A 15,369-nucleotide genomic window follows, 5' to 3' on the forward strand; every position below is an offset into this window, starting at 1 on the left:
ACTGGTCTGCCTCCCGCCAGTTGGGATTTTCAAGCCTATAATGTTTAATTGATACATTTGTCTCTTTCCGTTTAAGTGGCATGACTGTGAACTAGCTGGGTGTAGCTAAGCGCACTGACCACTATAAATAGCAACATTGAAAAATATCTTTTTGAGCTTTTTTGGTCACAAGCTTGAACTGTGTGTATTATTTTTACTTTGCAGCTGTATCATGAATTGCGGGTCAGAGGTCATTCCAGCAGTCAGGGTGGTTCTGTTCTCAAACTGTACAAATTCTCCTTGTTTCAAGGAAAGGACTGAGCTGAAATATCAGTGGTCGTTATTCTCACAAAAACATCCACCGGATTCGTCATGGTCAGAAGTTCATCAAATGCAGACCATCACAGGAACTTCGCTTAATACTAGCAATTTGGTTATCAATCCTAACATGCTAATTGCAGGCCGAGATTACCGCCTAATTGTTTATTTAGAAAACGTAAATGGTGAAGATTCTAATGGTTTTGCTGTATGGCTTTTCAAAACCAGCACTATTCCTGCCGATGGGACATGCACCGCAAACACTTCATCAGGAGTGGCTGTTGGCACAGCCTTCACTCTTTCCTGCGCCAACAGGTACGACGCAAACGCGCCACTTCTTTACGAGCTTGTTCTTCCTCTAGCAGATGGCCTGAGTACCATTTTATCTTATCGATACTCTACTGTGGTAGAAGTTATTTTACCGCCAGGTGATCCTATGGAAAATTATACTTTGACAATCGAGACCGTAGTTACAAGTTCCATTGGTTCAAGGGCTAATACCTCGATAAATGTGAAGGTAAGTTACTGACTAACCACCACTAGTAGCCACTCAGCTGTGTTCTATTTTAAATCCGCGAATCTGATTGGTTCTCTCATCGTTTGCAATCGAAAAACTGATGAGCGTGCGTTCATAACTGCAAATTTCAAATGACAAATCAGTCCGTGCGATGTTTCTTTGGGTGAAGTTAAATTCTAAACGAGAAATAATAGAAAACTGTTATCTGAAGCAAATTTCTGTTAAATTCTACTAAAACAATTAGATTACTTTCGGCCTCAGCAACTATCACCTCATATAGACACCAGGTGCTCATAATCTAATTGTTTATTGGTTTTAACTTGCAGGTTTTGCCTTGGCCTTCTATGAGTACTCAAGAAGCGTCAGCTGAAATACGCCGTCTTTTAGAAGACCCTTTCGCCAAACTTATTGCTAGAGCGGATTTGCAAAGACCCATCCAGTTGGCTATTGCTCTTTTGAAATCCTTGCAACTACAGGAAGATGTAATAAGCAAAGAAGAGAGGATCGAGGTAGGAAAATCGGAGACAAGGTATATCTAATTGCGTTAGACCAACAAATCTAACGATTTTGATTTGTAACATAAATGAAGACCACACCTCGCTTGAGTCAATCTGGAAAGTTTCCTGCAAAATTCCATTTTCCCGCTGAATTATTGGCACTACGTTTTCACTTGGGGATATTTTCTGAAGTTGTTAATTTTTCCGGATTCGTCCCATTTAGGGCACTGGGATTAGTAGGCGTTTACATTAAATTACATTATGTCCTGCCGTTTACGCACACCGTTAATCCTTTTACCTTCGTGCGGGAACGGTTATCAGACAGCCAGAAAAATATCGGGATTTATTTTAAGAATTTAAGTTCCCTTGACAGAACATTGTGGAGACGCGCCATTTGAACCCTTCAGAGTTGCTTGATATTGGTATAGCTTTTACAGACTAGTACTGTTTGCTAACAACAGCCCAGCGAAGGTTTACTTTACGCCGACTGTGCTATAATGCAAAACTAATGTTTGCACCCGATAACTGTTACGCGCTAATGTTTATCCCGTGTGATAATCTCCCCGTAGCGTAACTGATAGTCTCTGATAGCTTGTTGCTTGAGTATGACACTTTGCTGTGCCACATTGCCAGCTTACCAGAAGCACAACACCGATCCCTCTCTCTGCGGACCTACGTAAATCGGTCGCAGCATTCGTCAGATGATCATCTATATTGAAAAGACATTTTGACCAACATCAGCTCTGTTTTACTTTTCTAGATCAAAAGCTTCATCATAACAGTGTTGAGCAACATAGAAGTCCGAGACCTGACAAGAATTATACAGCTGTCTTCCGTTATGTCATTGGTGATGGATGATCCAGAAGAAGTCAGACCGGATGTTCTGGTTAGTCGTTTATCCCTCATTATTGTTCACAATGCGAAGAATTATACCGACCAGCATATTGTTTTCTACCTTGGCTTATTTTCTTATTCATCTGTGTAAACTCCGATTAACCATTAAGTCGACAAGCACCCCTCGTACCAAGTCTCTTGTTGAAACATGGCCAAGATTTCGGTGCTTGTCTTGAATTCGGGACCGTCATCAATGTAAAATGCAGACTGATTACTGCAGACTAACCTTGACCTAACTAAGGAAAATCGTCAACCCTAAAAGCCATAACCTAACTACTAAGCTTAAACCTAACTTTTTTCCTGAAGCCTGACCTTAGAGCTAACCCTTAAAACCAAAATCCATTGTTTCCAATCAGTGTATGAGTTTTGCAACGGTCGCTTTTTAGAAACCCATATAACTCGAGAACTAACTAGTACATAGATTTTTTGAAGTGAGTTCCCGAGTTCATGTCTTCGGTCACACTAATTCAAGTAGTCAGCTGAGCAGTCTCCACCATTTAGGATTTTCTAATTCACAGTTATAGTTATAGCATCAGTAGGGCTAAATACACTGGGAATAAAATAAAATCCTTCGAAAAATCTTCGAAGCTCTCAGTTTTTCTTGCTTTGCTTTCTGAAAACTATTCGTTTCTAGAAACAGATTATGTCCGCGGACCTTTAAATATCCGAGCATATTTTCGCGCCAAATGGAGGCGATTGTTTATATATTTCGTCTAATAATGAAATAGATGGAATTAAAAGTTCCAAAACTAAGAACAGGAATAAGGAGAACAATTATTTTCATCAATATGTTCTAACAAGCGACAACGATCCAGGAGCACACATTCCCCATACGTGGGCCTCTTCCAATGAACTGATTTTAGCGCGAGGTCAAACGTAAAATAGACTTTAAAAGATTATCATTGGACACGGGGGATGTGTACTGTTAGATCATGGTCTCTTGATTCTAACCATGGGTATCGTTTGGCAGCAACTGATGATGGGGATGCTGCGGAATATGACGAACCTGTTTGCCAAGATTACTGCTCGAAGAGATGCTATGGATGAACCTTATTATCAAATGGCCGAGAATAATTTAGTTTACGCTGTAGGAAAGCAGCTTCAGGCTTCCTCGAGTGGCGATGGAGGTGGTAGAGACTCCGACCATGTGAATATAGCTGTAAGTTGGGGTTGTTTTAATAGATACCAGGGTTTATTACATAGACACGAGTGTTCTACTGGAAAATACACCACTTCGTAAAATTCATACGAAACTACATCCGGAAACAGAGTGGAGTATTTTTCATATCCTCACCAGTCGGGATGTTGATGACGTCATTTCCCGTTTTTTTTTTACCGTTGTTTGAGCAAACAGTCCGTTTGTCTATATAAAAAAACACCATTACATAGTGGCTTGATCATAGGAATGTTATTTTTTCGTGTTTAAAAACAATACGTTACTCCCTCCCTGCGCTCGTTCGTAAAATATTGTTTTTACCACTCGAAATTAAAATATCTTTACGCTGCCGTGTAATGTCCTCTATACATCAGTCACATGTATGTATCCAGTACCGCTGCTGCTGTTGTTGTTGTTCTCGTTGATGCTGTCTTGCTGTTGACTTTTTCTCTTCCACTGCAATTTCTTATTCTTTTGTCACTTCCTTTTTTCCAAAGATAGGCCGCCACTCGAACAACAATCAACTGAAGTAAACCGGATCCTTGAAACTTCAATGTTTATTTCACCTAGTTTAATCACCTCTTAGTATCAGAATAACTTACCATTTTCTCTTGGCCATTAACGGAGCACTCAGTTTTAACTGCGATTTATTTACAACTTTTCTCTTAAGACGGGCTTGGAAATTATTCGGAACATTTTGAGGACTGTGACCAAGAGGAAAGTCGTTAACGAGAAGCCCACTATTATACGGACAGAAGCCTTGGACGCATTGGTGGTAAGACTAGATCCTGAGGAGGTGGCTGGTTCTTTGCTGACCTTAGAAACAGGTTCCCTTCAGTTACCCGACTCAGCCGACATGAGAGAGACGTTAACAGGTGCAGGGGACTTCGTCGATATCGAGGTAATGTTACACATGTATGTTGGGCACTTCATAGTCACTTTTGACAAGATTACTTAGACTGAACTATCTGAAACGTCATTTCCTGGCGAAGCTCAACCATGAAAATAGGTGGTCCACAACCATGTAAGACGACCGACAATAACTTCTTACGTCCAAACCGAATTGAAAAAAAAAAAGAGAAAACAGTTCAATCCTTGGGACGTTGTTTAAATCCCCTCACTACCGCTCGATGGACTTGTGTCGAGTGATCTTGAGTTGAACAGCTTCGTGCTCAATAAAGGGTCAACCGGTAATCTTTGGGTTCTAAACAAGTATTTCATGATTATTTTATAACATCAATAACAGTCTCCTATACACATTAAATTTGTTGCTATGGGGGAACAAAAATCAGCAAACTGTTGTTTCCCAGTCTTCACCAAAGTCACCGTTTTGATTAGTTGTGATTTCCCGACATGTTATTTCTATTTACAAGACTACAAGTCTGCAGTGCCCGTTGGTGGGAATATAATATGATAACGGCACTCCGTAATATACATGTGCTTCACGCATGATGGCCAAAAAGACTAGCATATTTCTTTCTATGGGACCTTTGTTTCACGTGTCAAAATCACAATGAATACATTGATGGTACTTTCCTCCCAGGTAATTTCATCACCGATCAACTATTATTACTGGGATTCCAGTGCAGATCACATCACATCACGTGTTCTTGCAATTGAATTGAGAGGGGAGTCAGGCGAAGTCCTTAAAGTACAAAACCTTACATCGGACATACAGTTAGGTATTCCAGTTGACCAGCAATCAGCTGATAACGAATCTGACGCTGGAGACACATCATTTCTCACGCCAGGAGAGGCTCGATATCACAAACTTCACATGATTCACGAACAAACCTCTTTTCTGATAACTATAACGGCGAAAGAAAGTTTGAGCGTTTTTGTAAAATATGGAAGCAGACCATCAGTAGAAGAACATGACAAGAATTTCACTATCCCAGACTTTTCGTCATGCATCAGAAACTCAGTTATGGATGAAAAGGAAGATTACAATTGCACTCGTCATCCACACCAGCTGCTTATAACAAATGAAGTTCTCAAAAAGCCTGGAGTGTATTATTTAGGGATCCTTTACTCAGGGAATTCTTCTGGTAACCATTCCCATCGTAGCAGGAGGTCTTGTTTCAGCACTAGCAGACAGAAACGGTCATGCGTCGAGACGAAGGACCCTCCACCTCCTCTAGGAGTATATGAACCAGGCCCTATCCCGGAGTATGATCTGCGTGTGGACTTGAACTACACGATTGCAAATGAAGAGCTGAGCTGTCGATTTTGGTCACATGACCAACAAAAATGGCTGACAGAAGGATGCAAGGTACTGGTGTGGCTTATTGTTAAGAACTTAGACTTTAAAAGACAAAGTTTAGAGTATGTTTCCTCTTTTAGGGCTTTGGGGTCACGCTTACTTGTATTTTTGCACGATTGACGAACACTGCAGTAAAATGAATTCAGTGTTCAAAACGGTAAAAAAAAGGACAAACGCGACAAACTTAACGTTCATTCCAGTAATTAGCATACCCTGACACAAGCCTGTAAATCTGTAACCATCAACAGCAATTATGACGTCCCCGAAAGACATACTGCTAATCTGAGGGTGTAGCACCATAATAACACAGCTTTGGTGTGCTGCAGATACGATACTCAGTTTCTTACAATCATCCCCATCGTTGCAGGTTGGACCTCAATCCACGAATCATCGTCTCCTCTGTCTCTGTAACCATCTGACATCATTCGGTGGAGGACTTCTGGTAGCACCGAACCCTATTGATATGGACACTGTATTCAAAGAGCTCAGTCGCCTTGATGAGACTGGTAATTTTGGTGTTCTCCTCACAATCATTTTCGTCTTTTTGTTGTATGTTATTGCTATCATTCTCGCCAAGAGAGCAGACAGGAGAGATCAAGCCAAGGTAGGTGTTAAAAAACCTGAAAAATATCCATAATTAGTAAGCCTGTTATCGTGTTGGATTTTACTAGAAGATGCCAACTTTTGACACGTTTCAGTCATTTTCAAAACCCACATTCGATAGCACTTTACAAAGTAAAGAATAACTAAGACTCCTTAGATCGGTTTTCAATTGAGAGCCGTAAAACCAAAACCAAAATAACAACTCTGGCCAATCACAAAGGACACAAATAATCCCGTGAATCAATCAAAGCTAAGAGCAAATACAAAGAGCTCACGCGAAGAGCGGGAAAACGTGTGCATGCGAGTCGCGATTCGTTTTAGATTTACTTCTGATTGGAAGACAGAGTGGTGTGAGTTTTCCTAAGCCAATCGAGCAGTGTACATGTTCTTATACAAAAGTAAACCAAATGCTAATTGAATTTTAAAGTCATGTGAAAACGGCTCTAATCAGTTGTCCTTTTAACTAGCTTGGTCCCAGGATTGCACTGGATTCGGCAGGGGACCTCATTTCCCATCAGTACGAGGTTACAATCAGTACTGGTGTGTGGCCAGACAGTGGAACCACAGCCAAGGTTACCATGGTGTTTTATGGCAGTTCTGGTAATAGTGGACCAATCACAGTGTGTCGAGACCTTGATCCTCCACGAGTTCTCCTTTCCCGCGGCAGTGTTAACAGGTACGTTATGTCCACCTCAACATCCCTTGGAACACTACACCACGCTTATATCTGGCATGACAACTCTGGAGAAAGCCCCTCTTGGTTCTTGGACCATATCATGGTCAGGGAAATAGAGACTAGTAGAGAATGGAAGTTGATATGTAATCAGTGGTTTTCTCCCGATAAAGATGATGGAAATGTTGTCCGCAAGCTCTCAGTAGAAAGGACAAATTCACTACCTGCGTTCCAAGAGGCCTTTCGCAAGACACTCTCTGGCACTCTTTATGAAAGTCATTTATGGATGTCGTCAGTTACCAAACGTCCGGGAAGCTCTTTTACTCGTGTACAACGTGTCACGTGTTGTTTGTGCGTTGTACTCACGGCTATGCTTGCAAATGCAATGTTTTTCAACTTGGGTGGTGAAAGTACAGTGAATACCATCAAAATTGGCCCATTAAAGGTTTCGATGAGACAAATCATAATAACATCACAGAGCTGTTTGATTATAGCTCCCATCAATTTTCTTATCGTTGCAATGTTCAAGAACTCAAAGCCAACTGTCGGCAGGTGTTGTGGCAAGGTATATAGAGTAACAGAAGAACAGGGTTCAGATGATGATGACAAACCCTTACACCACGTCTTTGTCTACGTTGCTTGGTTTCTTTGTTTCGCCACCGCCATAACCTCTGCCACAGTTTTATTCTTCTACAGCCTGATGTGGGGTAAAGAGACAGCTGATGAATGGCTTTCATCGATTCTTATGTCGATAACAGTTGACATCTTTGCCATTCAACCTGTGCGTCTTACTGTATTAGCAGCTGTGGCTGCCGTTATGATAACAAAAGCAAAACAGACAAAAGAAAGACTCTCAACAAAGAAGAGGTATCTTTAACTTTATATTATATTTAGTAAAAACGATTATTTTTATTTGCTGTAGAATGCTGACCGTACCTGTTGCATTGATACGAATACCTGAGTCGGTTGATCGACTGGCTGACTGACTCACTGACTGGCTGACCAAGTGACTGACTGACAGACAGACAGACAGACAGATAGACAGAAAGACAGACAGACTGACTGACGGACTGACTGTCTGACTGACTGACAAACTGACTGAATGACTGATTGACGGACTAACAGACCGACTGATCGATCGATTAACAGATCTTTGATTGCTTGATTGATTGATTGATTGATTGATTGATTAATTGATTGATTGCAGATTGCCTGTTAGGTTGCTTATTAGACTGATTGATTGATTGATTGATTGGTTGGTTGGTTGGTTGCATGATTGCCCTTTTGCTTGCTTGCTATGTTGCTTGCTCGCTTGCTTATATTTGCTTGATTGTCTGCATGATTGCTTGCGTTATTGCCAGTGGGCTAGTCTTTTTTTGAGGTTCATACAGATAGATTTCAATAGAATGGAATGATGACCGTATTGTATCGTTATGAGACGGACTTGAAGATCCATAAACGTACAGCAAAAGAGGAGACCAATTGTCCTTCTTGGTCGTTACTTAAATACAATCTTGGAAAGTGATTAATGGTTTAGTTTGCATAGCTGGCGAGATTTGGCGAGATCCTGCTTACGTACAAGTGAATGTATGAAAGATCATATATTTGAACTGCGGAGAAAGACATGAAGACATGATAGATCATCGCAGTTGTACACACAACTTAAGCAGTTGTGAAATTAAAGCCAGAAAAAATTCGGTTATACCGTTCAGGCCTGACTTTTTTTTTTTTTTTTTTCAGGCTTTAATTTCACGACTGCTTAAGTTGTGTGTATATATAACTGCGATGATCAATCATGTCTTCATATCCTGCTTGTGTTTCCGCCACAGAAAAGGAAGCAGCTGCGAGCGGAATATCGCCAGGTACGAAGGCTATCAACGATAGGACATTAGGTTTGACGGAATAGAGTGAAACTGAGGACTAACAAAGCAGTCCTCTTTACTATTTTCCCCAGGTCGACAGCAAGGGAGGAAACAGAGCGTGATGAAACACCTGACTTTTTCAGGGGATCTTTGCCAGATCCTATGCAGCTGGAATGGTACAAAAAATACAGAGAAAATGAAGCTAAAACCATGTCAGCATTCAAGTCGTTGACGTTCTTTGTCTTATTCCTTTTGATACTTGGAATTGTTTGCTACGGAAATCGAGACTATCACCAATATTTAATGGGTAGCGAAATAAAAGCCATTTTCCCACGCGTCGCGAAGGCAAGTATTTATTTTTGGTTTTAACATTTTTATAACTGGTTTTATCTATAGTATTCAGTATATTGGCAGTTGCAAGCTTTAGAGTGGCAGTCAACATACAAAAGGCTAAGGGAAATGGTGGTGATTAAGTGACAACCTAGGTTTTATAATGTTGTCTCTCTTTTTACCTGAGGTATCGTACTTGACATGTAATTGGCTTGCCTTTCTTGAAGAAATACCTGGATTTATGAACTCTTCAAGGAGGGATTGCTTTTTTGTGTCTGGAGATAAGGGGTTTTCGCCGGCATACTTAGTTAAAGTTATATCATCAGAGTTCTTTGCTAAATTTTGGTATGGCTAATCCTACCTTAGAGCCTGAACTATTACAATTATGCGTTTCTGTAGGGCATAACCGTTACTTAGTGAACTTTATTGAATTGTGTACAAAGTTGAGACCTAATGATTTCTGCACTCTTGCGAATTTCATTTTTCAAATACTTGGTTTTTAAAACTTCATATATTTAGCTCGCCTGATTTTAACGGATTATTATATTACCCGGAATGACATTCTTCGGAATGTTCGGTATGGTTCTCTTCTTCAAATATTTCAGATCATATTTTACTCGCTACGATTTCTTCTTAACAACATCGACAATCCTTTATTTACCCACGCAACATTTAGGAGTTATAAAAACTCGTTAAAACATGTGCGTTCTAAAAAAATGGAAACAATAAAACTAAACTAAACTAATACAAGCAATAAAAATATTTTGATAAAATATATTTAGATATATATGCTATATTAGATTGTAAATAGGTTTTAGTTTTTAGTTTTTAATCTGACGAAGGTCGCAGGCCGAAACGTTATTAAAGCAGTCAGACCAGTTAAAAGTTCGCCCCATCGTTTTTCCTTTTATACCTATCTATGCTATATTAATCTATATACAATCACTACACAAGTTAGAAAATACGCTTATTTAAAATACAAGTAAGAACATCCTTGGCCTCTCTAAGATATGGAGGTGAAATGAATCCCACATCTTTGTAGCTAATAATGAAAACGATCTGTGACGCCATTCTAAATTAAAATTAGGTAGCATTAAAAGAGTGTCCGACCCTCTTAAATTATAATTACAAATTTTGGTCTATTTTAATCAAATAGGTTAATGATGCCTTAGGATTCTGGACTTGGATGATAAATACTTTTGCTCCCGCTATCTACACAGCGAATTGGTACAACGGTGATGAAGAAACTAACAAAGTTTACATTAGTGACAAGAACTCTATTTTGATTGGTATACCACGGATTAGACAACTGAGGATCGAAAAAGGTGAGACCTAATTGATCATGAGGTTAACTGTGCGTACGAACCAAGCCTCCTCTTGAGTGTATACACTCTTTGTTCCACTTCAAACTCAACCTACCTGCCCTGTAGGCAAATTTAGTGTAATCTGTCAATATGCTTTGTAAATGCGAAACTCTCAAAATCCCGATTTGGTACATTCTTAGGTTTTCAAAGTAAAAACGCTTTTTAGCAGTGTTATTGAAGTTGGTTTCGGATGAGGCATGCTAAATCAACCGAGCTGTTGTACTGTTGGGGGTCATCACCCAGCCGAGTTACAGTGTGCGAGCTAACGTAGATGTCATACAATCCCCGATGCACGCAAAGCTTCGTGATCGATTCTCAGAAGGAAAATTCTAATGTTAGTCAGCAGGGACATAGACAAGGTTTTTGGTGAACAAAAAGGATTAAGTTACATGCATGTTCGGTGTAAGACACTTAGTTTTAATTCAACACATAGACTTTATTACTTAAGAGGCCCTGCGCCTAAGAAACGACCGATGATTTCCGGCCAAAAAATAAAATCGGCCGATTTTTATCTCCCAAGTAGAGGTTACCGAATAGTATTTAAAAATGAATTTCTTTTGTTTCAGTTTAGCTTTAAACCAAAAATATCGAGCCGCAAACTTTTTCCGTCTGATAGCAGCAAAATCAGGCCGAAAATAAGGCCCCGCAAAATACTGTTCAGAAATTACTATAGCAACGCAAAATAATGAGAAAACTACACAGTGTTGAAGAAAAAGGCCTTTTAATGCAATATCATTCGATAAACATAAAAAAACTGCCGAAGCGATTAAAAAATAAAGTTTCAAATGTTGCATACTAAATTAGATGGAGCGTTGGAGCTGATTTTAAAATAATTATTTCTCAAAAGTTCAACGCTTTTGAAAGCAATCACAGTGATGAATTAGACATTGGAGGGATACACATCACGTCTCTGGAAAAACATTTTTCGGCCAAAGTATATTGACCTTGTACAAAGCGTTCAAAGTTACCGTGTTTACCGTTATCCTGCTACTTCGGCGAAACACTTCTCTTTTGCCAATATGGCCGTGGATAGCGTGTTAAACGCCACTTTAAACCTTGCTAGGCATTCAAAGACCATCCTGAGTAGAAGGACGTAGAATTGAAAGAGACAGGAAGATGAAAAATACGCAGAAAAAGAAAATAACTCGAAACTACCATCTGCTAACGAAAGTTGAATCTGGAAAATGTCGTCGCGTGACAGCGGCCATTGACGTGATTTGTACAAATAGCGGCGGAATGCAAACGAATGCACAAATAGGGAAACAATTTTTCTCGGCCAGAAAACGTTTAGTGGAACATTGTTATGTTATTTTTCACCAATGATGGTCACTCAAAAAGAAAAAGTTCCCCAACCGCCACACCGTTTTGGCCGCAGCGTGATCTGAGTTATGGGGTCACGACTGGATCCCTAGCCGCTGACCGCCCGAAGGATATTGCAGACTCGTTTTCCCACGCTCTTGCGACATGACGTGACAAATGACGTCAATGGCCGCTGTCACACGACGACATTTTCCAGATTCAACTTTCGTTAGCAGACGGTAGTTTCGAGTTATTTTCTTTTTCTGCGTATTTTTCATCTTCCTTTCTCTTTCAATTCTACATCCTTCTACTCAGGATGGTCTTTGAATGCCTAGCAAGGTTTAAAGTGGCGTTTAACACGCTATCCACGGCCGTATTGGCAAAAGAAAAGTGTTTCGCCGAAGTAGCAGGATAACGGTAAACACGGTAACTTTGAACGCTTTGTACAAGGTCAATATACTTTGGCCGAAAAATGTTTTTCCAGAAACGTGATGTATATCCCTTCAATGTCTAATTCATCACTGTGATTGCTTTCAACAGCGTTGAACTTTTGAGAAATAATTATTTTAAAATCAGCTCCAACGCTCCATCTAATTTAGTATGCAACACTTGAAACGTTATTTTTTAATCGCTTCGGCAGTTTTTTTATGTTTATAGAATGATATTGCATTAAAAGGCCTTTTTCTTCAACACTGTGTAGTTTTCTCCTTATTTTGCGTTGCGATAGTAATTTCTGAACAGTATTTTGCGGGGGCTTATTTTCGGCCTGATTTTGCTGCTATCAGACGGAAAAAGTTTGCGGCTCGATATTTTTGGTTTAAAGCGAAACTAAAACAAAAGAAATTCATTTTTAAATAGTATTCGGTAACCTCTACTTGGGAGATAAAAATCGGCCGATTTTATTTTTTGGCCGGAAATCATCGGTCGTTTCTTAGGCGCAGGGCCTCTTAAACATTCCTCATTGGTGGTAGCCGCCTTTTTCATGATCCAGTTTTTATTTCTTCAAACCGACAGCCTCCTGTCCCGAGAGTATTGTGGAAAGGTATAACGTTACTAAAGTGTGCTACCCTCACTACTCCGCGAGCTGTGAGGACAAGACACCAATGTATCTCCCGAAATGGAAACAACCCCCATCTGATTTTTCCCCGTCCTTGTTCGACTCTTTATGTCCAAAGCCCTGGCGGTATCAGTCAGCTGATGACATGGGCAACTCACACAAGATGAGTCCACGAGCAGCATATGGAGGTGGTGGTTATGTGGCTGACTTGGGCTACGACCTGCAGGCAGCAATAAGGGTTGTGGAACAACTAAGTGAAAACAATTGGATCGATCGTCAAGCCCGAGTGGCAATCGTGGAATTCGGTATTTTCAACAGTAATATGAACATCCTGGCGGTAGCAAATTATTTCTTTGAGTTCCTACCTACTGGCGGTGTTTTCAGTCACGTCAAAGTGGAAATGTTAGAGCTGTATGGCACAGAGAGTAGTTTTCTTAAGCTTGTTCTGCTTTGTCGTCTTCTTCTTATCATCATGATCGTCGCTTACTGTGTCATAGAGACTGTAAAGATGTGCCGTCAAAGACGATCCTACTTCAGAAACGTTTGGAACTGGCTCGCCCTTGTTGTCATCGTCACATCTATGACAGCTGTGGTTTCTCACATTATGCGTGTGAAGACAACTACAGATACTGTTAAGGAACTACAGAAGAACCTTTATGCTACTGTCAGCTTCCATAAAGCTATAAGCTTGCTCGACATTGAAACAACGTTTTTATCTATTGTTATCTTCCTTGCGACTATCAAGCTGCTGAGTCTCCTGCGCTTCAGCAAGCAAATAATTTTCCTTTCCATAGCGGTTCGGTTCGCTGGGAGATACTTGGCCTCTTTCTCATTTGTGTTCTTTGTTATCTTCTGCTCGTTTGCTACTAGTGGCATGGTGGCATTTGGGGCTCTTGTAGAGTCATATTCCAGCTTTCCCCGAGTTTGCGTCTCCCAGTTTGAGTTTCTTCTCGGTAAGGCGGTGCCCAATTTTGAGATGGCTAAAGTTGACCCTCTTCTAGCCTTCCTGTTTTCAAGTCTTTACATTTGTTCCATGACACTCTTCTTTCTAAATGTGTTCATCGTTATTTTAAACGGTGCTCTGGAAGAGGTTAAAGATCACCTTGATGCTGTGACAGACGAACTCGACCTGGCTGATTTCATGACTCTCTATTTGTTTCAAGGCATTTCCAACATTTTCGGCAGGAAGAAACGCAAGAAGCAGAGACTTTATTGCGAAAACCTGACCTTTGAAGACGAATGCGCGTATGTGGAAAATTGTCTTGTTGAGATTGATCGCAGAATCTCCATATTGGCAGAAGACGCTCTGACGGCAGGGCGGGTTCGATTAAAGAAAGCTCGGTTGCGAAAGTCATCATCGTCCCAAACTAAAACTCCCTTAGTAAAAGACAAAACAGGCACCAGCAAAACAGAAAGAACCTCTCAATATATGGACCTACCCTTGGAAGAAGCTTCAAATGACGAAGAGGAGTCGACTTCCCTCAGTTCTGAAAATGAAGATCAAATAGTTTCATCTACCCGTGCAGTGCAAGGTATCTCCAATCCTTTGTACTCAAATCGGCTCCCTACGAGAACCGAAATGGACAACACTGATGAGGCTATAGATCGACCAATTACGTCCTCTGCAATTTATGTTGAAATTGAACACCAAGACACTCAAATGTAAAGCTAATGGAACCATGCTCAGTTGCTTTTGTGTCAAATGGTACGTTTCGTTCTTGAAAGGGAATTATTAGCTGTTATTTTTTAACTTTAAGTTTTTCACTTAAGCTGGAAAATTAACGTAAGTGAAGTTACATGACGTTTCGACAACTTCATGTCATCATTGTCGAATGCATAAATTACGAAATAACGGCAAGGCATGTAACGTTTGCTAATTTCATTTTCCCGCATCCTAAGTACTATAAATATGCCTTGCCGTTTTCTCTAGAATCAAGTTATCTTTTATCCCCGTGTGTTAATAGTACATGGGAGTGTTCATTACACAAATTATGTATTAGCTGGATAGATATAAAACGGTTCACTTTACTTAAGTGAGGGTCTCCCAGGGCTTTTGGGGAACAAGGAACATTGGCAAAATATCGAAGGGAACAAGGGGCCATTAGCCATTTTTTGGGAACAGGGGAACAAAATTCGAAAAATTACGAAGGGGAACAAATAACGAAAATGTGTGGGAACATGGGAACATGGGAACATGGGGCAATTTTGGAAAGGAACAAGGGAACAAAGACCCCCTCCTGGGAGACCCTCTTAAGTGACGAAAAGTATTTGATTTTGCATAACTACGCTACACCATTGGCTTGAAAACTTCGCGCCATGCACTTTTTCACCCAATCAGAAGTGAGAAAAAAACCAGTCGTGACTGGCGCAACAAAATTCTTCAAGGTTAGGGAAAAGTCAGGGAATTTTATTGTGAGTCAGGGAAAATTGAAGTAATTCAACGCGGCTGATTTAATACCATTGCATGAAGACTAGAAGAAACATTTGGGGCTCACTCTGATCTCAAAGATAAATTTGTTGAAAACTTACCAGTCTTAATGAGTGGCTCAAAAGCACG

General features: G+C 40.3%; 1 protein-coding gene across 1 annotated transcript; it reads left to right on the forward strand.

Moving 5' to 3' along the window:
- Positions 1–109: 109 nt before the first annotated feature.
- On the forward strand, positions 110–14,478 carry LOC145484875 (polycystin-1-like protein 2). The gene is made up of 11 exons (XM_081463508.1): positions 110–814; positions 1,141–1,323; positions 2,072–2,197; positions 3,176–3,364; positions 4,032–4,262; positions 4,905–5,633; positions 5,992–6,228; positions 6,695–7,767; positions 8,855–9,107; positions 10,249–10,417; positions 12,770–14,478. The coding sequence occupies exons 1-11, from the start codon at positions 212–214 to the stop codon at positions 14,476–14,478; spliced, it is 5,502 nt and encodes a 1,833-aa protein (XP_081319634.1). The 5' UTR covers positions 110–211.
- Positions 14,479–15,369: the final 891 nt, after the last annotated feature.

Source organism: Orbicella franksi, chromosome 4 (genome assembly GCF_964199315.1).
Source record: "Orbicella franksi chromosome 4, jaOrbFran1.1, whole genome shotgun sequence".
Classification (NCBI taxonomy): Eukaryota; Metazoa; Cnidaria; class Anthozoa; order Scleractinia; family Merulinidae; genus Orbicella; species Orbicella franksi.